The sequence below is a fragment of the Tursiops truncatus genome, chromosome 13 (assembly GCF_011762595.2).
Source record: "Tursiops truncatus isolate mTurTru1 chromosome 13, mTurTru1.mat.Y, whole genome shotgun sequence".
NCBI classification, from domain to species: Eukaryota; Metazoa; Chordata; class Mammalia; order Artiodactyla; family Delphinidae; genus Tursiops; species Tursiops truncatus.
This window is the reverse complement of record NC_047046.1, coordinates 87,757,277-87,784,069: the sequence shown is the minus strand read 5'-3', so window position 1 is coordinate 87,784,069 and position 26,793 is coordinate 87,757,277. Positions and strand designations below refer to the sequence as shown.

The 26,793-nt window shown below is 59.9% G+C and overlaps 1 protein-coding gene across 8 annotated transcripts in view; it reads right to left on the bottom strand.

Moving 5' to 3' along the window:
- The window catches only part of NFATC1 (nuclear factor of activated T cells 1), a 102,626-nt gene extending 79,436 nt beyond the window's left edge, over nucleotides 1-23,190 (bottom strand). For 4 of the 8 annotated variants that reach the window (XM_073790839.1, XM_073790841.1, XM_033837870.2 and 1 more), the window contains exons 1-2: nucleotides 21,968-22,100; nucleotides 7,383-8,460 (exon numbers count right to left, since the gene is read on the bottom strand). In XM_073790839.1, coding sequence (XP_073646940.1) covers nucleotides 7,383-8,460; nucleotides 21,968-22,094 — 1,205 coding nt within the window. In that variant the 5' untranslated portion in view covers nucleotides 22,095-22,100. Of the gene's footprint in view, nucleotides 1-7,382; nucleotides 8,461-17,243; nucleotides 17,669-21,967 lie in introns of those variants that run through there. The other 4 variants (XM_073790840.1, XM_073790838.1, XM_033837868.2 and 1 more) reach the window with 4 other exon arrangements.
- Between the last annotated feature and the right edge of the window lie 3,603 nt (nucleotides 23,191-26,793).

Sequence of the window (26,793 nt, the reverse complement as noted above, 5' to 3'; positions counted from 1 at the left end):
GAGGTGGAAAATAAGCTACTTTGGAGGAATTTCTCAAACTACTGGGGCTTCTCCTCCTGACCCAAGACTAGACAATTGCATTTGCACCCAGTTCCTCCGTCCCCGGGGACCAGAACTGTCTAGACAAGGGAGGACGCCGCCTTTCCCTCACGTCCACTACTGGAGTGGAACAAAGGGCACAGGGAGGGCCCATGCCTTGGGTGGGTGGATGGATGTCTGGGTGGATGGGTGTACAGATGGGTGGATGGAAAGAAGGGTGGGTGGATGGGTGGAGGCATGTTTACTCGGTGAGGACCCCCGCGGGAAGCTGAGCTCTAGGTGGTCCCTCTGCTTCTCCACTGACCCTCTTGTTTGTTACAGGGGGCAGACGCCAGCGAGTTTGTGACTGTTACTGGGCCCCAAATGCCTTTTCAGATGCCACTAGAGCCTGCTGCTAACCAGTCATTACAGGGCTTGAGAAAGCTCAGATGATACCTGCCACACTGCTCATAAAAACCAAGAAACAGAATCGCCGAGCTAGTGTGGGATGGGGCATAAACAAGCCATGAAACTGACACTCGGATTTGATTTCTACCCAGAGATGCCAGGACCGTCAGGGGGCAGCTCCCAGAGTTCACCCTGAATCTGTTCTAATAGGGGACCCACAGAAAACCCTGGACAGTCATGAAACAGTAACCATTCCATTTCCAAACTCTAAGTTTAAAACAGACTTCAGGGGCTCAGGACGTAAAAAATAAGCTTCTCAGATCATCTGCAGGAACGTACCTGCATCAGGCACGTTGCTCCCTGAGGACTAGAGAAGCTCACGGCCCCAGCGAGGGTCTCGCTGAAACGGAGCTCAGCCTGTGGTCAGGCCAGAGGAGACCCCGTGCCCGACAGGCACAGCCTGCTGGGCGTTGCGCCCGCTGCCGTGCTCTCTGGACACCAAGGGCGAGTGACCGCAGCACCCCGGACTCCGCCTCCCCCCACCCCCCATAACATCCGACTTGAAATAAAACAGTGGGACGCCAGTACCACCTACAGGTGCATGTCCAGCCCCGAGACGTGCCCCCGCAGTGGGGGACTCACGGCCATCACTGGATCCTCCCAGCCTTGAGCCCTGCAGTGACCACCCTCGTCCCGCACCCCCAGACTCGGCAACTGGAGCCTTGCAGCCTTTTGTCTTTCGTTTTGTGTCTAGCAATTTCCAAGTGCCTCAGTTTCCCCATCTGTAAAGTGAGACCCATCCACGCCTCCCGTGAGCTCACTGGCCCCGAGCCCAGGTCCCCGGGGAGGGATGCTGAGGCCACAGTGCACGCACGTCCCGACAGCCCTGCAGAGCTCTGGGCTCAGGGGAAACAGGCATCATCACGGTGTGACTGCCCTGCAGGTGGCTACGCTCACCTGTGGGAAGTGACTCTTGGAGGAAAATCAGGCGTTCCCAGGGGCCCCGGGGCTTCCAAGGCTTGAGCAGAACGGTCAGATCCCGGAAACAGCCCGCTTAAATCTACATGAAGCCTGAGCAGGGAGAGGACAGAACCATCCACCTCAACAAGCCTGTAAAACATGGCCGGAGTGACAAAGGCACCGTCGCTGAGAGCACTGGACGCAGGGCGTAATTAATGCACCGCTTCCGTGCTCCAGTCGTGAGGGTTTTCGCAGCCGGTGCCTGTTGGGCGCTCAGAGCACAGACGAACCTGGACGGGAAACCTCAGAGGGAAAAACAACATGCGGGTCGCTTTCTTTACCAAAACCCAGCTAGCTCAATGCTGTGGGTCAAGCCCCAGCTTCCAGAAGGTATTTTATTTTATTATTTTATTTTTTTGCGGTACGCGGGCCTCTCGCTGCTGTGGCCTCTCCTGTTGCTCCGGACGCGCAGGCTCAGCGGCCATGGCTCACGGGCCCAGCCGCTCCGCGGCATGTGGGATCTTCCCGGACTGGGGCACGAACCCGCGTCCCCTGCATCGGCAGGCGGACTCTCAACCACTGCGCCACCAGGGAAGCCCCAGAAGGTATTTTACAAGCATTTATTTAAAAAGCAAAGCCCATCATGACATATAAATACAATTTTGCTCATTAATTTTCACGGAAGGCCGAGTTTTAAAGCTGCCTCACGATTACATTTCAGTCTCCGGCAGGACTGTTCCCTTGTTTCCCTGGAGGCCCAGCCCAGGTGTGCTGCAGGTGCGTGGGGTCCCCGACGAGCGCCCCACACTCTCCTCGGAGGAAAATGTCTGAGCAGAAAGCAATTCTGTTGTGTCTGTGGTCACTCGTGTGTGTCGTCACTGGACACTTGCTCCTGGTCGAGTCTCCTCACGGTTTGGAAAATCTCAAGATTGGAGACCCGGGAAGGGGCCCCGGGATGGGAGACCCCTGAGCGCAGCAGCCCCGCCTTCACACGCACACGGGTGGACGGCCCGGCGGGAGCAGGACCAGGCCAGGAGCTGACGGTTCCGTAGCCGAGACTGCGGACATTCGGATTATCTACAAGATCAGCCAACATGGCAGAGCTCAAGGGCTAGACTCAAACATCTGTGTGTAAAGCCACAAAGATTCAAATTATTTTATCCTCTCCAGGAACGCAAAAGTACCTGAGATCCTCTTTCTCCTTTTCGTGGCTAAAAATAGACATTCACAGAACAACATCAAAAAGAGAAATCAGGGCGTCCCTGGTGGCGCAGTGGTCGAGAGTGCGCCTGCCGATGCAGGGGACACAGGTTCGTGCCCCGGTCCGGGAAGATCCCACATGCCGCGGAGCGGCTGGGCCCGTGAGCCATGGCCGCTGAGCCTGTGCGTCCAGAACCTGTGCTCCACAGCGGGAGAGGCCACAGCAGTGAGAGGCCCGCGTACCGCAAAAAAAAAAAAAAAAGAGAAATCAGGGCCTACGTCCTCCACGTACACCTTGGGGGAAGGGTCCTAAAGGTGGAGCAGAAGCCTCTCCCTCTGCCACAAACCCACAGATCACAGCTGAATCTGCAAGGCTAACTTTTCCAGTTGGAAGTCAGTACACAGAGCACCTTTTCTGGCGTCAGCTGTGAACCCTGGGAAACCAGAAAGAGCCTGCCCCGCGGGGATGAGGGTTTGGGCCTCTGAGACCACATAGTCCTGCAGCAAGGAAGCACAACTGCAGAAACGCACAGCCCGGGTCTTGCACTCAGACTCCGAATTCACCTGCAGGAGCCTCTGCAGGCCTGTGGCCAAGGTCAGCCTCTGGCCTCGTGAGGACCTCTGTCTGCGGGGCTCCCACCCTCCCCGAGCGCCACCAGTATCCTGGGAGCAGGACGCGGACGTCAGAGAAAGGTCCCAGGCTCCCCGACGCCCCCCGATTAGAGGGAAAACTCGTCAGGGCTACGGGGAGCAGGGGCCCAGCCAGGGGCGCCTCTGGGGTGAGCTAATCACGGCGTGAGTCCAGCTCTACCTCTTACTAGTGGGGCCTGAACACGTGACCCTGGCGCTGGGTCTTGTAAGCAAGTGCTCAGGGGGACCGTGCAGAGACCTCCCCACAAACTGTCTTCTTTTTAAAGCTCGCTATCAGTGAGCTTCCTTTTTTTTTTTGGTAATCTTTTAAAATTTTTTTTTTTAACTTTCCGGCCGTGCCGCATATGGGATCTTAACTCCCCAACCAGGAATTGAACCTGAGCCCCCCGCAGTGGAGGCGCAGAGTCTTAACCGCTGGACCACCAGGGGAGTCCCCAGCGAGCTTCCTTTTGTGATCTTCAGATGATGTGGCTGAGGGTCCTTTGCCAGGTCAGAAGAGAGACAATAACCCAGAAGTGACTGACTGGTCCAGAAGCCCGCGTGGGCTGGCCCGATGGAGACCACCGAGTGCAGACGGGCGGGGCCAGGGCTGCCCCAGCGGAACGACGTGCAGTTGGATTTGTTACCACCTCCGGCTTCATTTAATCTTATTCCAAATTAGGATACACTCCGAAATATTCAAACAACTTACAAAATGCAGTCAGAGTCAGCAGTAGTTTCATCGGACTTTTGGAAACTAACAGTTAGACACAGCATAAAGGTTATGGATGTTATTAAAATCATCGATCGGACCCAACAACCTAAAAGAAACCGCGTCTGAAATACTGATTTGGACACGCAGCCCCTCGGGTCACTGAACCCAGTAGCCCCAAGTAACCCTGTTCATCGCGGGCCCTCGCCCCTGAAGAAAGTCCACTCTTTAAGTACTCAAATCACAACAGCAAAGTCTGTCTGCAGGAATTTAATTCAACACGTGTGCTGTTGATGTCACAAAAGGCTCACCTTAAAATGCTCCGCATTCCCAAAACTAGTTTCCTTTTAAGTATTACACATTCCTCGTGTAACTTTGCCCCTTTAAAGGCAAATCCAGAGGTTATGCCGGGCACAGACAGAGACATTAAGACCTCAGAAGTTGGGGCTTTCCCCGAGCCTGTCCTGAAGGAAACACAAGTTCACTGGACACACACAGCGAGGACCCTGGGTACGGACCCTCGCCCAGGGCAGACGCTCAAGTACGTTCGCTTGAACCAACGGACATTTAAACTTTAGTTCCTTTGGGACAATACAACGTCCTCTGAAAGCCACCAAGGAGAAACAATCCACCGGGAGTGGGAATCGGCCGGTCGCCTCCACCCTCACGGCCGCAGCCGATCGTGGGAGCCGCGTGGCACCATCCTTGGCGGAATCGCTTTCTCGTCCACAGAAGGAAGCGAGGTGGGAAGACCGCCCCCTTCTGAAGAGGCTCGCGGCCTGTCGGACGTGAGCGCGGGGGGCACTTAAAACAAGCCGCCTGCGTTTCCCCAAAGCTTTAAGCGCAGAAGCGTCATTCTCTGAGGCGCTAAAATAAGTCTAAAGTCTTAGTTGAAAGCCATGAACTTCCATCCAACACTGCTGCTGGCTTCACAGACCTCCTGTGGGAAGAATTCAGCAGCATTCCGTGACCCCGCGGGCCCATCAGAAGGCTCTGCACACGGGCGAGCCACGCACGCTGTACAGACAGAAAGACCCCAAAGGGGCAGTGAGCCCACGGCCCCCAAATTCCTTGGGTAGAGAGTGACGCTGCTCACTTCTCATTAAAAAGTTCCTTTCGCCGGCAAGACGGAAGCAGAAGTGCCCAGAGGCGCCGCACCACAGGCTGGGAGGTGGATCTGTCCCGATAAGCCGTCCACCCCACACGTCGCAGCCTGGCAGCACTGGGCACCCCGGCTGGGCAGCCCGAGACCCCGTGGGCAGGAAGTCTGGCCACCTTCCCGGCAGGTGAGTGCCTCGACCTCTCTCTTCTCCCGTGGCCTCCAGCCGCCCACCCCACCCCCACCCCCTGCACCTGCTGACGGGATCACACGGAAACACATCGCCAGGGACCAGGAAACACATTTTGATGTGGAACCAAAACAGAGGGAAAAGTGGACTTCAAACCCTCGGGGGGAAGTGTGGGGCCTTCACAGCGTTCGTTGGCGTGAACTCACAGGAACGCCGGGAGCGTCACACCTCGCCTGGAGCTCTGGGACCAAGAGATAAATGGAGCAGGGCACTCAACCAGGGAATCATCACCGAGACCCCAGAGCAGACAGCAGGCAGCAGCTCTGCGTCCTGACGCAGGACGACCCCCCAGAAACACCCGCGTTCCCGCAGGCTCCCCGTTGCTGAGGTCCTGAGGAAGCCACCCCATCTGCCACCAGGGGTCACAGGCTGAGCTGGTCCCTCCAAAAGTCCCAGGTTGGAGTCCTAACCCCAGGACCTCAGAAGGCCACCGCGCTTGGATGTGGGGTCTTTACAGGGGCCGTCAAGGTAGGGCAAGGCCCCTGGGTGGTCCTGGTCCAAGGACTTCAACGCCGGTGCCTGGATCGCAGACTCCAGGCCCCAGAACCCTGAGGGATAAACGCCTGCTGTTTAAGCCGCCCCGTCTGTGGGGTTTGGTCACAGCAGCTCCTGGAGACACGGTAGCTACCTTTGCACCTGCAGTGATGATGTGGGTTCACTGACGCCCCGTCACGGTCCATGAAAATGAGAAGGTCCTAAACTGTGTGTGGGCCTGTGTGCTTGAGCAGGTTAGCTTCAAAACCTTCTTCTTCTTAGGTAATAATTATAAAGAAAGGACAGCTTGCATAAACAGTTTTTATATTTTAAAATGCCTCCAAATGGGTTTTTAAAATTCCCACATTTATGAATTAAATCCAGGTCCTGATTCCCAGTCCACGGTAACCCTTGCTTCTCTACCTCTCGACTCCTAAATGTGCCACCAGAAAGGAAGTATTCACTGTCCGATGCTTTAGAAACGTTCATCTCTCACACTGTTTCTTTGCCACAAACTTCCAAAAAGGTTTAGCTGTGTTCATTCGGCGCCTGGAACTACATTATCCACTGGCAGCTCTAACTCACTCATGTGTGCTTTAGTTGTGGAGAAAAAGAGGGTCTGAGCACAACAGAGAAAATTCTGGAACAAATGAAACCCTACCGATTTGCTCTCCTCATCTAACGGGCACGACGGCTGGAAGGCACTGGGCCCCACCATGCAGTCCTGCCGCCAGAACAAAAAAGGGAGCAGGGACAAGAAAACCCTGAGCCTCGAATACCTGAATCTACAGGCAGACGCCTGCATGCCTGTCACACACGCCTCTTCCTGGAGAGGCCCCCGCAGCCCCCACGGCAAAGGCCGTGCACCTCCTGGGAAGGCCCGTGTGCACAGTCTACGCCTGACAAAATCCTGGAGCAGAAAGCACTCTGCCAGGGGTCATTAGCGGCCCACCTGTTGGGAAAGCTGTTTAGTTAAAAATAAAAACCCCGGGCTGAGTAAGTGGACCCAACAGAGCACCGGCAGCCCCAACGCTCGGAGGAACTGAGGCTCCTGCCAGGCAGCCCGCCTCCTGGGAGGAGAAGGCTGCGCTGTTTCCAAACGCCGGCGGGTGGGGCTGGTGCGGGCGCGCTACTCTGGGGAATCGCGGAGCCGAGGCCCCATCTGCACCGACAGTGCAGTGACGGCAATTAAGTGCGAGCAGGGAAGCCAAAACACAGACACGAGCGTCACCTGGCTTTATGGGAAACAAACAAAAACTGAGCCCACGTGTCGGTAAACCCTTGTGACGGGCTGACTCCTATCCCCAAAGGTCTGACCCCGCTCCCCCCTCCAGCACCTCGGATATGACCTCACCTGGAGACAGGCCTTTAAAAAGGAGAGAATTCGTGAAGGTGAGGTCTTGGGGGTGGTCCCTCGACCAACACGACTGGGTTCCGACAGAGGGAGATTCAGACACAGACACAGGCCGCGAGAAGGCCGAGGGGTGTGAAGGCAGAGGGACGCCAGGACGGCAGCAGACCCGGCGCTGGAGAGCGGGAGATCCTCCCTGAGCCTTGGAAGGAAGCAGCCCTGCCGGCACTGGGCCTCGGGAACCCGCTGCCGCGGCCCACGCCCACCTGCACCCGCTTACCTGGTGTAGGACGTTGGGGACCTCGGCCGGGCCCACGGGTACAGGTGCTGCGGCACCGACAGGTACTGGTCGCAGAAGGCGCCCTTGCGGATGTGCTGGAAGGATGGGAACTCCTCGGGTGGGAAATCAGACGTGGGCGGCGTGGCCCCCAGGTCCTCCCCGGCTGGCTCCACCTTGAGCGCCACTGACGGCGAGTGGTCCAGGGCGGTCTTGCGGGCCTTGACGGGGACGCCGTCGCCCAGGTCCAGGCTGCCGTCGGTGCTCAGGGCGTTGATGGCGGCCACGATGGCCGAGCTGGTGTACTGCGTGGTGTTGCCCAGCCAGGTGTCGTCGGTGACGCTGACCCGTGGCGATCCTTGCGGGGACGGCGTGGGCGAGGGGTGGGGGGAGCAGGACAGCTGCCGGCCGTTGAGGCCGTACTTCCGCTTGTTGCAGGGGGACGAGGGCCTGGACGTGCGGGCCCCCAGCCAGCTCTCCTCAGTGACGCTGGTGCGCGGCGACGTGGAGGGCGAGTGCCTCGGGGACCCGAGCAGGCCGCAGGCCCCCAGGCCACGGGGGAAGCCCTCCTCGGGGTCTGTGGTCTTGGGGGACACGCAGGGGGACTGCCACGGGGACGTCTGCGGGGACGCATACGGGTACGAGAAGCTGGACTCGTAGGACGAGGCCTCGGAGTTGCAGCTGCGGGACGACAGGCTGCTGGCCGGGCTCAGGCACGAGGGGTCGCGGTAGGCCTCCAGGCTGGGCAGGTTCAGGGTGGCCGTGGACGGGGACCGCTTGGAGCTGGGAAGGACGTCTTCCGCGTCCGCGTCATGGAAGAACTGGCCGTTGCCGTGGTGCAGCCCCAGGTAGGAGGTGATCTCGATGCGAGGGCTCTCCAGGGCCGGGGCCCCGTTCGGTCTGACTCCGCCGGAGGAGAGGAAGTAGCTCGAGGGCCCGCCGTCCAGGGCGGCCCCGTAGCCTGCGGTGGAGACGCCCGGGGCCGAGGTCTGCAGGCCGTGGCACGGGGCCGGCAGCGAGGGGTGGGCGGAGGAGAGGGGCAGGCCAGAGCCGATGCCGGAGGTGACGTAACTGTAGTGCTCTGGAAGGGAGGGGGAGACGGGTGAGGCGCTGGCCACGGAACCGCCACCCACGTGCTCAGGGACCCCGCGATCCGGGACCGGCCTCACCCCTCACCCCGCAGGCCTGGCCTCCGAGATGGGCTCGCTACTGCTGCTCCAGCGTAGAAGCAGCCCGAGCCCCGGCCTGGCCAGCAGGGTCCCTGCGCCCCGCCCGGGCCCCTCCTCTCTCCACTCCAGCCACCGCCCTCTCACTTGGACACGCGCCCACCGGGGCTTCCCTCTGCACAAACATCCTTCCCGCAGAGCCGCAGCGCCGGTCCCCTTATTTTTTTCTGCTTTTTCTCAAAAATCACATCCCCCACCTGCCCTACCCCAGTCGCAGCCCCCAGCCCAACAGGCGTGTCACCCTCCCCCACTTTCTTTCTTCTCCTCACGTTCACCATCTCCCCCATCACGTCCTGCACCAGCAGAACCCATGCCTCTGAGGGCCGCGTCGGGCCCGCCCAGGTCTACCCTGGTCCACCCCTGCCTCCAGGGCCCACGCCTGTGCCTGGTCCACGACGGTGCGCCATCTGTCCAACCAAGAGACGGGTGGGCGGGTTTTCGACACGGGGGCCTGGACGCTTAAAGACGCTGTGATAGACTCATCGCCAGCGACAGAGAAAACACCCCAAGGGTTCTGGACGCACACATCGGTTCCGGGATCGCTCGTGTACCTTCTGATGGTGGCTCATGGCCTAGGAATCCTTCTTTTACAGGAAACACGAAGCAGACGACATTGAGGTACGGCCGTATGTTAAATCATCACATACCGATTACAGCCTCAGTAAAATGTTCTGAAAAAGTCACACTAGTGTAATTAGTCATTTTTAGCAGCAAAGCCACACGTCTGGACTTCCAATTTGAACAGACCCTTTGTAACACGTGGGTACCTCATTATCGTGTGCCTAGAGCTGAGGCTCCCAAGGTCTCTGAATAATGGAGCTGCTCGTGGAAACCCTACACCACCTCCCGGGCCAAGCGCACCAGCCCGGAGACGCTTCATCCAATGACAGTGCCGCCCTTCCGCTGGGCTGCAGAAACCCACCCGGGCGGACCCCAGAGAATCAAGGGCCTCAAAGTACAGGCTCACATCCCATCCGATTTATTAACGGAAGTGGGTCCAGCTCCCCCAGTAGGGGGATATCTATTTCCATTATGGCTTATTTCAGAAGGAGCATACAACCTCCCTCTGGCAACCCAGACCCTTACATCTTTGCTATCAAGAAACTCTGGCTTTACACTCTGAATCCCCTGCCCCATAAAACACTGTTCTCTGCTGCTCCCCAAAAGAGCGGCCCAGAGGGAACACACAGGCCTTGCCCTCCCCGCCCCCCGCCCCGGGGGTCAAGGCCAGGCTGTCTTCTGGGGAGAAAGCGTCAGTGTTGTCCAGATGCTCAGATTCGGGGCCGGATTGTAAACGGCCCCAGGGAGAGACTGAGCCGTGAGGAGGAGAGAAGCGAAACTGCAGCGGAGGGAACCAGAAGCTCTGAGTGGGAGGTGGCGCCTGGGCGGAGGGGGGCTAGGCGGGTCCGCGGATATGCCCCCCGCAAGCCTCGCCACCCCCTCGTCCCGAGAGGGAAGGACAGGCGGCGCGACCAGGGGCCGGACCCCGACGCCAGCGCCCGGCCCACCTGGGCCTGCTGGGTGAAGCTCCCCTCAACTGCTGGGTCCCCCGCTCACACCAACACCCTCGCAGGCCCACGGACACATTTAACACAAAAACCGTACTAGAATGTTAAAAATCGGAGGACAGTCTTTGCAAAAACCACACAGGAGGTTAATAAGCCTGGAAAGGCATGTCCAGAGGAGACGGTCAAGACTGCTCAGAAGGAGGGGGCCGGGGGCTGCAGGCCAGGCCGCTGAGGCCCCGCCCGCCACGCGGTGACCCCTCGGGACAGGTGCGGACACCCCTGCCTCAGCCCCACCCTGTGCCTGGGTGAGTGGAGGCCCTGGACGCAGAGGAGGCCGGGCCAGTGCTGTCCAGAGGGACCGTGGCAGCGGGCGGGTGCGGATCCCACAGGAGGCCCCGGGGTCTCTGCGAGGGCAGGACCCATCAGGGGCGGCAGTGGTGTCAACAAGGAATCAGTCTTCTCTCAGTTACCGTGGGAGCCTGAATGCTGCTGTGTGTTTCTTCCCAGAGGCACCTGGCCGATGCGCCGGGCAGAACCAAGGTCCCCTTCAGGCCACAGCGCGGTGGTACCTTACACGGACCTTACAGCCACATCCACAGACCTCCCACTAAGAGGGTCTCCCTTCACCGCTGGCCCAACACTGTCCAAACCATTCTAACCAGAACTGCCAGTCTGAGAAACAAAAAATCGTTCCCAGTAGCTGCGTGGCTTCAGGTAAGTCAGATGTCGACCAAAGGAGGCTGGACGGGCTGGGGCGTCCAGCACCACCTGTCGTCGTGTGGTTGTGATGGGGGCTGCGCGGCCAGTACACAGGACATTAACAAGTCGCATCCCAGACGTCCAGGGCAGGAATTTCAGTAACGACACTTCAGCAAGTGGCTGTATTACGCTCGACGCGTTCCAAGGTCAAGTGTGAGTTACACAGACCCTGGCTCCCTGCCCCCCCCACCATCCGGGCGCCATGTGGGCTAAAGCATCGGAACCAGCATTTCTGGCATTTCTCAGGCGGCTTCTCATAACCGGCTCTCCAGCTCCACCTCAGCGAGTGGGGTCTTCACCCCGCCCGCCCTGGCTCCCCTGCAGGCCCGCAGCCCAACACACGGGCCCCGCCTCTGCCTGCACCCTGCCACCACAGGGTACTCGCCGGCCTGAACCAGCCTGGACGCGCGCCTTCCCTGGCCCACAGAGGAGGCCCATCCCAGCTCCTGCGGACAAAGAGCCCCGGGCAGCAGCTATGATGCGGCACGAGCCCCATGCCTCCCTGACGTTCTGTCCGCAAGGGGACAACACGCCAGCCCCCCCCCAGCTGAAAGAGGGCCCCAGACCCGGCCGCTCCTGGGAGCAGTGAAGGTGCCCCAGGCCTGCACCCTCGCTTCTGTGGTCACCGTGTGCTTTGAGCCCTTTCCTCCATGTGAAGAGCACAGGCCATCCGGCCTTCGACGAAGAACGGACTTCATTGTAAAGACGAGTCACGACTCCAGGAGGGAAGCCCAGGCAGGACACGACGGCAAACATACAAACTGTGCACAGAGCCCAGGCCCGGGTCCGCACACACCCTCAACGGGCCTGCCGGGCCCCTTCCCCAGCACCCGGAGGCCTTGGGGGGCCTTGCAGGGGTTTAGTGGACAGAGCCCACACTTCCCGCCCAGCTAAGAATATTATGCAAATCTGTCATTTATTTTAAAAGATACAGCTGATCCCACCACTGAACTACCATTTGCTGGCAGGAAGGTAATTCCAAGAATTCAAAAAAATCCTAGCCATCAGCTTGGGGCCTCCCCACCACCTGCCCCCGGGACGCCGCCACATTCGCGGTCCCGAGCCCGAGTCGTGGCGGGGACCTGAGAGCGTGCCCGCCCCTGCCCCCGGCCCCCAGAGGGAGATGGGAACAGGGGGTCCGCTGACTCCCAGGGCATTCCGAAGGGGGGCCTTTATTTAACCAGAGTCTGTCAATAAGCGCGACGCAACGAGGGAGAGAAGAACACGAGCCTTTATGAGCCTTTATTAAACACAGAGAAGACCACCTCAGCGTGCGTTCGCCTTAATTAACTGAATTGCACAGCAAAAGCCTTAAGCGCCTCAACCTGATTCTGAGCTCAGCCACCGTCTGCTGATGGAAGTTCTCCCTTTGCGGGCAAAACGTGTCCAGGTAGGTCCCGGCCTGCCCGGGGCCTGCCTTCCTGCCGGGGCTGGGTGGGGGGGCATCTCTCCCCTCCCCTCATCCCTCCCAGCTTCCACTCAATCTCCTACCTAAACCGTAATTCAAATCTGAATTCTTTAACTATTCAAAGGGATTACATTTACCTGGAATGAAAACATTTCCAGTGACTTTCCTGACAGCCCTGAGATGCTCAGGCTGACGCCTGCCACATCGGCGGCCACTGGGGAGCTCCGCACCCATTACTCCCAGTTTCTGCTGCTGCCTCCAGAGCCTGGCTGCCTGCCCAGGAGATTCATCGACTTACAGCGCAGGAGTCTAAGCAAATATTGGGGAGAGCTTATTCAAAACGGCTTAATATAGTGGACGTTCATGAAAGCGTGGCTCATCTCTGAAGCCATGCCGCCTCCAGGTCCCCGGCGGGGGCAGGCGCAGAGATGGACGCCAGCGTGGGGAGTAGGGGTGCCTGGAGCCTGCGGACCGCGCATCAGCTCCCAGTGGGTCCAGCGCCCACTGCGAGCTCCATCCTCAGCTCGTTCAACAGGCCAGAGCTGGCGGAAGTACTTCCTCTCATTCTGAAAGCTCGTGTATTTCAGAACCGCACAAACGCATCATCTCTGCACAACCACCAAAAAAGTCGATCCGTGTCCTTCCACCATGGCCGACTGCATCTCAGCAGGTTCCCGAGTGCTCAGACCCCTGCCCAGCGCCATCCGGGGCCTCGAGGGGGACGCAGAGCGCACTGCTGGCTGCGCCCTCGCCCCGCACACGGCGGCCGTCTCACCAGAGACGGGGGAGCCACCTTGCCCCTGCCCGCGTCCCCCGTCCGTCACAGACCCTGAGAGGAAGCCCGTCATGGCGACTTTTGTTTTTCATTGTACGGAACACCCCCTTCAGCATTTGCTGGGGTTGAGCCGTAGGACACGAAGCTAGAAATAGAACTGGAAGCAGCCTGGCAGCCAGGCCTCCTCTCCCCAGCCGTGGGCACTGCCCTCGCGGCCAGATTATACTTCGCAGGTAGTGGAAACAAAACAAAACACAAAACAAAAAAGACGCTCCACGCCAGGACCTTTCTGTCGGGAGCTGTTTACTGGGCAGGGCAGGAGCCAGGCCCGTGGGTGACAGACAGACACAGCTCTGAGGGCACCGGTCACCCCACTGCCTGCCAGGGAGATGACTTCCAGAGGCAACAAGCAGCCGTCCTCACAGGGGTCCCCTGCGTCGCGACGGGGACGGGCTCCAACGCCCCAGCCTCACTGCCTTAGGTCTTCACCTTCCCAGGCCCCGCGTTTAAGGAATCAAAAACAGCCTGTGGCCATGAGTCGCTGTGGCCTTCCTCTGACAAACATCACAGAGAATTAAAATGTCCTCTGGGACAAAGCAGCCCGCTGGAACTTTGGGGCTGGAACTTTGGGGCTGCTGAGCTGAAGGTGCAAGGGCAGTCACCTGTGCTAAGAGGCCAAGGGGCCGCCTGCGCTCTGGGCGCTGGGCCCCGCGCCCTCCTGCGCAGACACGCGGGCCTCTGGGGCGTCCTCGCCATCACCATCACCACCGCTGAGGAGGGAACTGAGAATAAAAACGCCCCCAAGTCTTCACGTCATCAGAAGATGCCCCCTTTCACACGTGAGCCGTGAAACGCCATCCTGCACAGTCAAGGTGGCGGTGAGGGACCTGCCCTCGAGGCCAGGAGGCTGAGGCCAGGCCCATTTCCTCCTGAGTTGCCAGGGCTACAGTCCCCAGCCCGGCGGCCAAAATAACTTAGAAAACAGGAGCCCCAGGCGGGCGGGAAGCAGGGCCACGCCCGCCGCCCGGCTGACAGCAGAGCAGCTATTTCCTGAGACCCGGAGAGAAGCAGGAGGCCCTCTGCCTGCTCCCCAGAGACGGAAGCCCACCGCCCAGCCTCCTCCCTAGAGGGGCCGGGAGTGCCCCGGGAGGGCAAACAACACCCTGCCCAGCCCAGCCCAGGGCAGATTATTTTTAAAATTCTCTTTTCTTTCTCCCAACAAATGGTGGCTGACTGTCTATCCGCACCGCCGAGCGCTCTGGAAGTAAAGAACCCCAGGACCCACGGCCCCTCGAACACCCGGGGGCCACGCTTCCCAGCGCAAGAGGTGGCGGGAGTGACAGGGTGACAGGTGAGAGGATGCCGCTCTCAACTCAGAGAAAATCGTGACAGGGACAAGGGACCCCAAGGTCAGGGCTGGCCGTGTCCTTTTGAGAAGGTGCCCACTTTTGGTTCAGTATCATCTCTAAGGCTCTGCGCCAGCGCGCTTCACACTCGATCTCAGAATTAGTCATTCATTCATTTATTTCTATCCAGGTTCATTCCGGAAATAATGTGAAGGCACTCCCGTCACCCATTAAGAGCTGAAGAATTTAATATAACAATGTAACCATGAACTTAATAGTTACAATATAATGTTAGTAACTAATAAGAACAAGAAGAAAGTACTTTATTCATAAATGCCAAAACTTAGAAGCAACCAAGATGTCCTTTGGTAAGTTGAATGGATAGATAAACCGGGGTCCATCCAGACAAGGGAATATTATTTAGCACCAGAGCCAGCAAGTCACGAAGAGGCATGCAGGAGACGGAAACGCATGTTGCTAAGTGAAAAAAGCCCACATGAAACGGCTGAGCACTGTGTGTCCAACTACGGGACGTTCTGGAAAAGACAAACTGTGGACCCGGTGAGCAGATCAGTGGTGCCGGGGGCTGGGGGAGGGAGGGAGATACGGGGGGGCACAGAGGATGTTTACGGCAGTGAAAACACTCCGTATGACCCCATGATGGTGGATACGTGTCATTGCACACCTGTCCAAACCCACAGAATGTACAACACCCAGAGTGAACCCTATGTAAACTACAGACTTTAGGTGATGATGTGTCAGTGTAGGTTCATCGACTGTAACAAAGGTACCATCTGGTAGGGATGTTGATAGTGGGGGAGACCGTCCCTGCGGGAGGAGGGGGAAATCTCTATACCTTCCACCCAGTTCTGCCGTGAAGCTAACACTGTTCTCAAAAAGTCTTAATAAAAAAGAAAAAAGTATGAGTGCTTCTCACATAAATAGGCAAGAAGGAATGTTTTCTATCAACTTCTTCCTAACACCATGACAAGGGGAAGGAGCCCTTTCCATCTCTGCCCAGAGCTCTCTCCAGCTGCCCTTCCCCCAAAGCCTGGTGAACGCTGGGCCCCAGCTGCCAGCACCCCAGAGGCCTTCCTGCAAGAGGCTTTAATGGGACTGTGGTCCCTGGAGGTCGGGGTGGGGGCTGTATGCTTGGCAGTGAGGCTGAAAAGGCCCCTTGACAGCGTTACTCAGCTCGCTGTCGGGGGGAGCAGACATGCAAAGAGACGGGGGGAGGCCGTGAGGGCTTCCCCAACTCTGGGAGCTTCCCAAGCACCAAGCGGGCAGCAGAGCCCCTGAGGACACAGGACGAGCATGGCAGTCCCTGTCCTGGACTGGCTTTCACACCCTGAAGAGGTCACCAAGCCTCTCATCAAAGATATCTGCTAAACAGACTGAAAAGGGGGTTGGATACCAAGGGAGAAAGTCTTCTGGTGGAAACAACCCAGGAAGCCCAGCCAGGACCTGCGCACACACAGCCGAAGCCCAGCAAGTGCAGAAGGCCTTCAGGGCCTGTTTCTCCACTTCCGCCCCAGATCTGTTCAGACAATTGCCTCGGTCTCCCACCCGCGCCTGCCTTGTCACCGCCTGACCCAAAGGCCTGGAAATGGTACAGCCGAGGAAGTGGAAAAGAGAAGACGTTTAGGGAGGACAGATCCAAGCAGCCTTGGCCTGGTTGGAACATTTTTTTTTAAAAAAACGAGCAGGGGGCTTCCCTGGTGGTGCAGTGGTCGAGAGTCCGCCTGTCGATGCAGGGGACACGGGTTCGTGCCCCGGTCCGGGAAGATCCCACATGCCGCGGAGCGGCTGGGCCCGTGAGCCATGGCTGCTGAGCCTGCGCGTCCGGAGCCTGCGCTCCACAACAGTGAGAGGCCCACGTACCGGAAAAAAAAAAAAAAAAAAAAAAACACAAAAACGAGCAGGACGTTGCACTTTTAAAAGAGGGGCAGTGAATGATACGGAAAATATTATACAGTCATTGCAGAGACGGGCGCCCGCCAGTGCCAAGTGTGCTGGGCTCAGCTTCACCACTTCACCGCCACGTGGGCAGGGACAGAGAGAACATCTTGAAGACAGACACAGAAAGAGGGCCGACAGGGGGCAGAAAGACAGGTCGGGGAGAGCCAGGCTGTAAGGAGGGGGCTCTCGGTTCCCTCCACGCAGGGCGACCCTAGGCACAGACTGGGTCTTCCAGTAAAAGGGGGCGTGATCGTTCAAGGGCTTACTCTTATCCAAGAGCACACACTCTAGGGGGCTGGAGGGTTCCTTTATCTTCTGTTTAAGTAGAACCTTTATTTTTGACCGAGAAGAGAAAACGAAAGAAAGGCAAGGCCCGGGGACTTGGTGGTCCGAGGTACCGGAGGAACTTTTCCTGGTGGCAGGGGGAAGGGAGGCTTCAGCGCTGAGGGCACAGGGAGCGGGCGGGCAGACTCGGGGAGCTCGTGGCCCCCGCCCCGCCGGGACGTCCAAGTCCAGGGCCTGGCACACTGTCCCCTGGCGGGAGCGGCGCCCCGCCCTAAAGAGGAGGCCCCTCCAGCGGGAATGCGCTCAGGGCTCAGCTGGAGTGCGGCCCCGAGCCTAGCACACTTGGCCGGGGGGATCTGCCTACTCCAAAGGGGCCTCTCTCGCTACCCCGCTCGCCCCTCAACTGGACCCGCTGGGGAGGCTATGGGCGCTGCCCCCGCCCCTGGCGCCGCGGGGGGTCGGGGACGGGAGACTGGGGGGCGCCCCGGGGCAGAGGGGCGGGAGCCGCGGCGCGCCTCCGGGCCCGCCCCTCCCGCCGCGGATCCGGCCCGCCCGGCCCCGCGCCCCCTCCCTGCGCCCCGGCCCCGCGCGGACCCACCTGCGGTGGCCGCGGCGGCGCCCTCGTCGCTCTGGTTAAACTCGAAGAGGAAATCAAAGTCGAACTCCTGGTCCTCCTCCAGCCCCGTCATGTTGGGTCGGGGGTCAGAGATCAGAGGGTCGGGGTCCGAGGTCAGGGGTCTGGGGTCCGGGGTCGGGGTCGGAGGTCAGGGGTGGGATCGGATCCGGGGTTCGGGTCTGGTCGGGGGTCGGGGACCTGGTTGGGGTCCCGGGTCGGGGTCCGGGGTCGGGATCTAGGCTGGAGTCGGGCGGGGTCCGGTGTCAGGAGTCAAGGCCTGGGTCGGGGTCCTGGACTGGAGTCAGGCTGGGGTCCGGGGTCGGGGTCGGGATGCCAGGTTGGGGTCGGGGTCGGGGTTAGGGCCCTGGAGGGGGTCCGGTCGGGGTCCAGGGTCGGGGCCCCGGCCGCGGGCACCTGTGGTCGAGGCGCCCGGGGCTCGGCTGCGCCCTGCGCTCGGCCGCGCGTCCTCGGGTAACGTGACTCCCGCTCGCGCCCCTCCCCCCGGCCCTCCCCCGCCGCGCCCCTCCCCCCGCTGTTTCCGGGTTTACATAAACAAGCAGCTTGCCGGCCGCCGGCTTCCGAGTTTTAAATAAACTCTCCCCGCGAGCTGGAGCGCACGCCTTTCTCTGGTGTCCCGGCTCCCGGCGCCCACACCCGCGCCCGGGGCCCCCAGGAGGCTCTCGGGTCCGCCCCTCCGCGCGAGCGAGACCCCCGAGTGCCCCCCGGGTCCGCACTCGGGGGGATACGCGTGCGCCGGGGACTGGGGGGAGGGGACACGGGGTCCAGCCACCTCCGTCCGCCCCGCCGCCCGAGCGCCCCTGCGGCCGGAGCCGGGTGGGCAGAGGCTGGGGGCGGGCGAGGACGGGAGCCGGCGGTGGACCCCCGCCCGCCTGCAGCCTCACTCCGGGGAGGCGGGCACCGCTAGCGGTGCCGGCTGGCTGCACCCGGAGGCAGCGGGTCGCGAAGATCAATAGCTGCGTCCCGAGTTGCTGCTGACGCCTCACCAACCTACTGAACGTGCCTAGAGGGGCCTCCCCGCTGCCTGGCCCCTCGTAGGACGAGGATCAGCCCGTCTCGGTTGTTGCCGAGTCTGTAACGCGCACGTCCAGCCGAAGCCCCGCAGCCAGGGCTCGGAGTAGAATTCCCTGGACCGCAGGGCTCGCTTTCAAAGCAGCGGCTTCTTCCCCAGCCCGCTGCGAAAGAGCAACGAACACAGGGAACACCGTTTTCCAGCCCCCAGAGCCCGAAAGAGGAAGGTGGGAGGTTGGTCGGGGCTGGGAGCGCGCTCTCCTTCGCACCTTGAGGCCGGGCTGCTTTACGCGGCCTTCCACTCGCAGGCTGATGCCCAACTGGCACCCCTTCCTTTTTGGGACCCCGTTCACGTTAGTCCCTCAGATTCCTGAAACACGCGTGCACACGCCTGTGCGCGCACAAGTAGCCTGCCAGCCACCCGTGAGTGACTCCAAAGCTTTCCCAGGTTGAGGGAGAGCTCGCGGGGGGGTGAAACCCAAGGCCCGGACACAGAGCAGCCCGTCCGCACAACAGCAGTATAAAAGGCTAGGCCCGCCTGAGCACCAACTCTCCCCAGGACTTTCTCCCAGGTGTTTGTTCTAACTGCCCGAGAATCTTGGCACCCCGTGACACCAGCATCTGCAAGAGCAACGGGATGGTGGCCAAGACGGCGGTGTGAGAGGCTGAGAACGACCCGCGCAGGGGGAGTCGAGTGGGAAAGGAGGAGAGTGCACAAGTGTCCGTGTCTGCAACTCCGCTGCTAATCAAACGAGTCCTGCTCTCTGCCCCGCAGGCCCTCTGGCCCCGTGGGGATTGCTTTTTTCGGAAGCAGATAACCTGGGAATCACGTGACCCCTCCCCCAAACCCTTTCCCTCTCATGACCCTTTCCAAATCGCTGGTTTTCTCCAGTGATAAACTATAGTTCACTTTGGCCTGATTTAGTTTCTAATAATAGTTCTATCTTTGAGATGTATGTTGGAGGGCTGTTTTGTTTTAGTTTGCTTTTTTTGCTGACCTTCAGGCAAATGGAAGTTCTGTTTTCCGTTCAGAAGCCACAATATTTCATTTTCTCTCTTTTCGGGTTTTTTTTTTAAGTTCAGCCACCTTCTCACCCCCACCAAAAATTTACACACAAACAACAGCCTCTACCATCTGTTTAGACTAAAACTTCTCGCTCAACTGTTCTGTCCAGGAGAAAGTGGGTTTACCCTTCCGGGTGCAGCCGAGCCCCTCGGGGTCAGGACTGGGGTCTGCTTTATCCTAAGGCCGAGCTGATCCCCGCCTACTTGCAGATCCCCCACCGACGTAACCGGATAGGGTGGCCGTGTTTTAACTGCTCCTCTTCCCAGCACCCCCGTGCCTTTCGTCTTGTAAATGGTTTGGAGCTATTTGCTAATTCAGCAGACACTCCCGTCTTGATGGAAACGTTTAGCTGGCTCTTCCTGTCAGAGGCTGCCGGTGTGCACCGGGCCCAGAGCTCCAGCCCTGGGTGTGACAGAGCAGCAGGGCCTTTTCTAATCTGGATTAGGAAACAACGCCGCGAAGTTAAGTGGCAGGAGAACAGCGCGGGCATTGTTCCGTTCTGGAGAGCCCCGGGCACTCAGTGTGGAACCACCTCTGGATGGGTGGGTGGGTGTACCTACGAGGCCTGCATCTCTCTGCATTCCCCACGCACAAGAACGAGCACAGGGCCTTCTCCAACAGCAGTGCCCAGTGAGCTTTGACCACATGCTCACTAAACTGGAGGGAAGCGCTGGGGAATCCCTGAGATTCTCACATGGGCAACTAAAGCCCAGCCGGGCCTGCGGGGGAAGGCCTCAGCACGGCAGGCGTGGACCTGCAGGCCCTGCCTCTCATACCCTGTGCCTGGCTCTATGAAGGATTAGATCATACTTTCTGTTTAGCCTAATTCTGTGGTCCTTATAAATACACCAATATTTGTTTAGTCAAAGGGCATCATCACGCCTGGCGTGCTGCCTCTTAGCAGGGACACCTTCCAATGTATTTTCTTAAGCTGGAAACCTGAAAGATAACCACCACCCCCATAGACGCCTTTTCCTCTTGTAAGAGAAAAAAGATTCTCTATCGCAGACAGACCACCGACTGTAGAGGTAAAGAAACCTAAACTTTGAAAGACCCACATTTATAAAAAGCAATGATAAGAAACTTTGAAATAAGTGTCAAGGATGTAAAATCAAAATCTCGACAACTTTTACAACTTTTTTAACAGTAAGAGCTTGTCCTGTAAACGTCACCTGCTGTTTACATTTCAGCATCTTCTAAATTGGGATGAAATGGTGAGAAACATGAGATACATCTTCCTCCCTTGATGAAAATATGTAGAAATAACATAAGACATCAAGACACTGACCCCATACCGCTGTTCTTATATTGAATGTACGGTCTTGAGCTCACGTTTGCTAAAGAGAAGGAAGTTCTCCCGAGCCGGCAGTCTTTGAAAAGCGCAGTTGTAATGCAGGAGGGGCCGTCACAGTGATTAGATCGTGCAGGAGACGGCAGCAGTTACTTCCTAGCTCTCCCCACAGGGGTGTCTGCCCTGCGAAGTACGAGCACTCATCATGCACTGGCAGGCGAGGCGGTTTTCTTAAAATAGTTTAGACAAAGTACTTCAGGGTTGCTACGGCATTTGGAAAGGTGTCTCCCAGCTTCCATCGTGCTCCCTGACGAGGATGCTCGTCACCCCTTTCAGAGGCTATCTTCAGACACCTTCAGGAACGCCGTAGGAACTCTGGGCTGCTTTGGTCAGGGGTGGGAGGAGTGTTGAGAGGGTGCGGGTGAGGGGACTGTGGACCTAAGACCGCACGCGGGAGGGTCGCAAGCGCACCGTCAGTAGCGGCGGCCTCGCCATCACCAGCCTTCAGGGCAGGGCAGACACTTATGCCATCTTCGTGACTATGAACAAGTAGCTTGAAACTCGGAGGTCTCTTTTCCAACTGTCCTGGAACATCTACGTTTGGAACTCTCAAGTCTCTAAGGCTGCAAACTGCCTTGAATCAGGGGCTGTGCCCGACCGCTCCTCTGATGGTTTTTAGTCCTGCGGGTCGAGCCACCGGCGGGGCAGCGCCACACGGAGCGGTTCGCGGGGCCCAGCGCCTGGAAGGAATCTGCTACCGACTGAGCTCGTGGAGGGGCGCAGAACACCGCCCCCCCCCCCCAACCTCACCGTACGGCTGGTCTTCCTGGGGCCTTGCCCCACGGGGGAAGACACCGGCCATCCCCCTTTCCCAGAGAAACCTCGCTGCTTTCCAAAGTGTCCTTCCTTCGTGGTTCTGACGGCCCTAACCTCGCCCCGTCCCCCAGCCGCCTGCATTTGAACTGAGTTTCTATAGCCGGAGCAGCCGCGAGGCTGCACCAGCGAAGGCCAAGTGCGCGCACTCAGCGCTAGAGAAGAGGAGACACCTATTGGCAAGAAGGCGCGCACGAAATCAGGGCTGCTCTGGGGAAACACCAGGGGGACACCGCTTCCCAATCTGTGCAGCGCGCCCGCCGCGCGCCCGGCCGCCCGCGCCCCTCCCTGCGCGCGGACCCTGGACCGGCCTGCTCGCCCCTCCGCGGGCCGGGACCCCGCCGGGCGTGGGTCGGACGGGCGCGGGCCGCACGGGCGCCGGGCTCAGGGCGCGGGGCCGGGGGCCCCCGGGGGCCGCGCCGGGGGTCTGCGGCCGCTCCGGCTTACCTTCCTCTGCCGACTTCATGGTGCCGCCGGCGGGCGCAGAGGGCCCCAAAGTTTCTCCGCTCCCGCAGACTGCAGCCGGAGGGCCGAGTGGAAACTTGGAAGGGACTGGAAAACTGGTACTTGGCATCCACGCGGCGGCGGCGGCGGCGGCGGCAGCGGGAGGAGCGGGAGGAGGAGCGGGCGTCTTGCGCCGCCGCGCGGGGCCGGGTCTCCCGAGGAAGGACGCCTCTCCCCCGGCGGACGCGCGCCGGCCCGGGCTCAGCGCCGCGCGCCCCAGAGAAGCGTTGTGAGGGGCGTGTGCGCGCGTGGCGGGTCCGGGCTGCGGCGGCCCCGGGAGCCCGGCAGGCTGACGGGCGGCGGGGGCTCGGAGGTGTGCGCCCGCGCCCCGGTCCCCGCGCCCGGCCGCCCTCCCCGGCGCGGTGACTGACTGTGCCGGCGAGTTCGGAGCCTCTGAGTCTCGCTCTGACGCAGGGCCGCGCTCTGCCTGCTGCCTTTTTAAAGCTGGAAAACACCTCCCCCGCCTCCCCGCCGGCCCGGCCGCTCCCGCGCCCCCTCCCTGCCGTGACATCACGCCCCAGCCCGCCCGAGCCAGCGCTGGGCCCCGGGGACCAGCGGCCGAGCGCCCGCCCCTCCCTGCGCCGGGCAGCCGCTCGACCGGCCCGCGGGGCGCAACGGGGGGCGGGCGGGGGCGCACCCGGCGCACGGCCCGGCCCGGACGCCTGGGTCCACGCGGGTGTCCTGAGAGAGCCACACTCTGCTTTAATGAGGGGGCGGGGAGGGGGGCCGGAGACGAGGGGGGTGCCGAGAGGGCCCTGCATGCTGAAGTCATTATGTAAAATCGCAGGCTTTCCCTGCTGTGGAAATTTGGAAAAGCGCTTCCACTGGCAGGCCCGAGAAAGGAAATTCCCATCCCGCTAAATTACTAACAGATTGCACGGCAGTCCCGGGACGTGGAGTTATTGTCATTTTTCTTCTGTAGATATCTGAGCGACCCAGATTGCCTGTTGCATGGCGGGCTGGGGGGAGGGGGTGTCTTGGAGAACCGCGAGCCCCTCCCCGGGCTCCCAGCCGCCGGCACCCGGCCCGCCCCAGAGGGCCAGGGGCGGTTTACGGGCGCGACTTCGGGATTTCTAACCGACGGGGGCTGGTCTGAGAACCGAGAGCCGGCGCTCGGGGAAACCTCTCCAACCGGCCCGTTTCACTTTACACTTTCCTCTTTCAGACCCTGCTGCTTCTCCTCGGCGCGGCTCAGCGGCCAAAACGGGACCGTAGTTTCGTGTTGGCCTTGGAGGGAAGGGACTGGAGTGTTTGTTCGGGCGGTTAAGATGTCTGGTGTATAAAAATAATAAATCTATTGCACGACACCCTATGTGGTTTAAAATAAACCCAAAGCAAAAAACTTGTCTGCCGCGGGGACCGGGAGGCCTGCAGGTCGCGCGGGTGGGCACCCTCAACGACTTCACGCCCGGGACCTGGGGAAAGTGGGGTGCGACATTTGACCCCCATCTGTGTGTTTCGCTGCCCCTTGGGCGCGATATTAAACAGTAAGAAGGTGCCCGGCGGGGGCGATACCCGCGTCACCGCTGCCGGTTATCGGTTCATCGCAGCGGCGTCGACCCGACAGGGCTGAAATCCCTTCTTCCGGCTCAGGTCTCCCCTGGGGTGTCTGGTGGGTGTCAGGACACTTTTCGGGTGCCACTACCTGTGGGTCTGCTCCCACCGCGAGAGCCGGGCCTGGCACGCGCCTTGTGCCCCAGGCAAAGGGGGGGAACCCCGCGTGGACACCGGGGCTGGGGGTGGGGGACCCCACGAGGAGGCTGGAGGCCTAAAAGTGGGACCTCGCGAGGATGCTGAGGCTCGGGGGAGTCGCCAGGACACCGAGGCTGGAGGGACCCCGCGAGGACGACGAGGCTGGGGGGACCCCTCAAGGATGCTGGACGCGGGGCGGGGGCGGAGGCGGGGCGGGGGGGGGGGCCGGGGCGTGCAACAGAGCCGGAAGCCGCCAGGGGGCGCTAGGGTCGGGCCGCCCACGCCCCTCCCTCGCCCCTCCCTTTAAAATGATCTGGCCGCTGTACGTTCTGGTGTCCCCAGACCTGGGTGCCAGGGTTCTGCCAGGAGAGTGTGCGTGGAGAGGTCCCGCCCCACTACCGGGACGGGCCAGGAGGAGGGGGCCGAGTCCTTGCGGGGGGCGAAGGGGGGTGTGGAAAGTTGTATGAAAATAAAGACTGACTCTCACCCCCTCCCCTCCGCCCCTCTCGCGCTTTCACACGCGCGCGGGACCGTCTCCCGGTCATGGAGCCCGCGGGACCCCCTGGGGCCGGGGGCGCCCCTGGGTTGCAGAGGGGCCGAGCTGGGGGCTGTTGGCCGCCACTGCCCCTCCTCCTCTTCCTCCAATAAATAATTTTCACTCCATCCAGAAAAGCTCTTTTCCTGTCTGCTCTCAACGCGCCCCTTATTCCCCCGCCCGGGTGACGGAATCCCCGTCTGTTTCCCTCTGTTTAATTCCGTTGCCGGGACCACGGTGGCCGCGCGCCAGGGCGCAGGGAGTTCCGGGGGCGGCGGCGCAGCTCGGCGGCCAGCGCGCCCCCGTGTCCGCCTCGGGCCGGTCCTGCGGCCACTGCGGGACCACGGGCCTCCGTCCCCGCGGCCGCGGCCCCCCGCGCTCCCCTTCCGCCTCTCCGGCTCCTCGGGCCTCCTCTCGAAGTGTGTTTATAGCTGCTACTAGGAGAGACGTTACACGGGTTTTATTTTAAGGATGGGTGATGACTAACGAAGTTAAAAGGAGCTTAGGACAGAAAACAAGACTATTTTTAGATTACTGTTGTTTCTGTGGATTATTGGGGCAAATACACCCAAAGAAGCTTACCATTTTCAAAGTCGCTTCGGATGCCAAATCCTCTCTCTTGGCGCACACTTGGGTAATCCATCCACCCTGCCTAATATTTCCTATAGACTCTGCAGTTGCTTGGGCTTTTGTGTTTAAGCACAACTGCTATGGAGACGCCACCCTCAGTGACGTGGGCGGTCCGGGACCTGGTCAGGAGGACCTGGGAAGCCCTGGCCTGGCTGGAGCTGCCCTGAAGGGGATGCTCTGTCCCCCGCCCTGGGAGCCCCGCTGGGGACCGTCTGGCCCACCTGGCCTGGGGCTTTCCAGCCTCCAGGGAGGCAGCTTCCGTGCACACACTGCACTGGCAGGGGCTCCTGGGCAGGTGCTGGGCCACGGCCCACCCTTTCTTCCTGTTCCTCAGGCCACGGCCCACCCTTTCTTCCTGTTCCTCAGTCGCACACCCAGGCGCCACTTCTTGCTGGTGAAAATCACCTCAAACGTCTGCGGGTTGCACGTGAATGCTTTGTGCTCGCCAGGTCCACGTGGTGAGCCCGGCAGTGGCCAGCTTGACGTTCTCCCATTTGGAAACACCTTGGGCACCTGAATCCTCTATAAGGGGCAGGTGTGCGTTCTTCCTGCAGGCAGCGAGAAGCACACGGACTGAACAGAGGCGCTGGCAGGTGCGCTTGGGGACAGCGGCAGCTAGCCAGAGGGTGGAGACTGGCATGACGTTAAAAATCAGAATTGTGAAGAGGGTATTTACTTCTAAGTAAACTTAGCTGAGGTGGTTTTCAAAAAGCCAGCGGCAGTGCACCTCCAGGTCGTGGCTGAAGTTGAGAAAGACGGGGCTGCACACCTGTGTCAGCCCCTCCGGACGTCCCGCTTCGGTCTGACGTGTCCTTAGAGGTCCATGGATTTAGGGCTTGGAAGTTTACACTGTGCGTTTACTTGTGAAATCGCTCTTTAATCCACCCCTCTTCCCTGGAACGGTGCAGGGGCCTCCTTCGTCTCCCGAGCACGCACTCCAAGCACCACCACCAGGTCTAAAGCCTCAGTCATCAGTCAGTCACCTCCCCTGAGCACAGCTCTCAGCGTGGCTCCTGCTGTCCCTCCCCCTCCCCCACCTCCCTGCCACCCACCCTGAGTCTCAGCCTCACCCCCACCAACGCCCAGAGCCCTCCCCCAGTCCACCTGCCCCCCCTCCCCGGGTCCTTATCACCGTCTGAAACATCTTTGCCCACCTCCGTAGCCCCTCGCACTGCCGTCCAGTGTGGTGGCCTTGGACAGCCGAGTCTGCTCTATGGCCTAAAACATCCTCCCTGGAGAACGTTCCACGTGACCTCGAGAGGAATGTGTGTCCCGCTGTGGCGGGGTGGCACGTCCGAAGCACGTCTGTAGGCCTCGTTGCTTCACGGTGTGGCTCAAGCCTTCTGCTTCCTGGTTGGCTTCCGTCTGGCCGTTACGTCCGTTATCGACAGTGGGGTATTGACGCCTCCACCTGTCGCTGTAGGACCATCTATTTCTCCCTTCCTTCCATCAGATTTGCTTCATATATTTTGGAGCTCGGCTGTTAGATGCACATGTTTCTAACTGTTATGTCTTCCTGATGGATTGGCTCTGTTATCATTACGAAACATCCCTCTTTATTTGTAATAACACTTGTGTGTTAAAGCCTATCTTGTCTGACGTCGGTGCAGCCATTCCAGCCCTCCCGCACTTGTTCTTTGCATAGTATACTTTTCCACCCCTTTAGTCCATTCGTGCCTTGAATCGAAAGTGTGCCTCTTACAGCCAGCTGCAAGTTGGATCACCTTGTTTTTCGTCCAGTTTGACAATCTCTGCCTTTTTATTAGCTTGTTAAATTCATCCACACTTAACGTGATCGTTGATATCGTTGGGTTTATGTCTGCCATTTCATTTTTCCTGTTTCTCATGTTTCTCGTGTCTGTCTTGTTCCTCTGTTCTCCCTTTATCGCTTTCTTTATGTTAAGTGAATGTT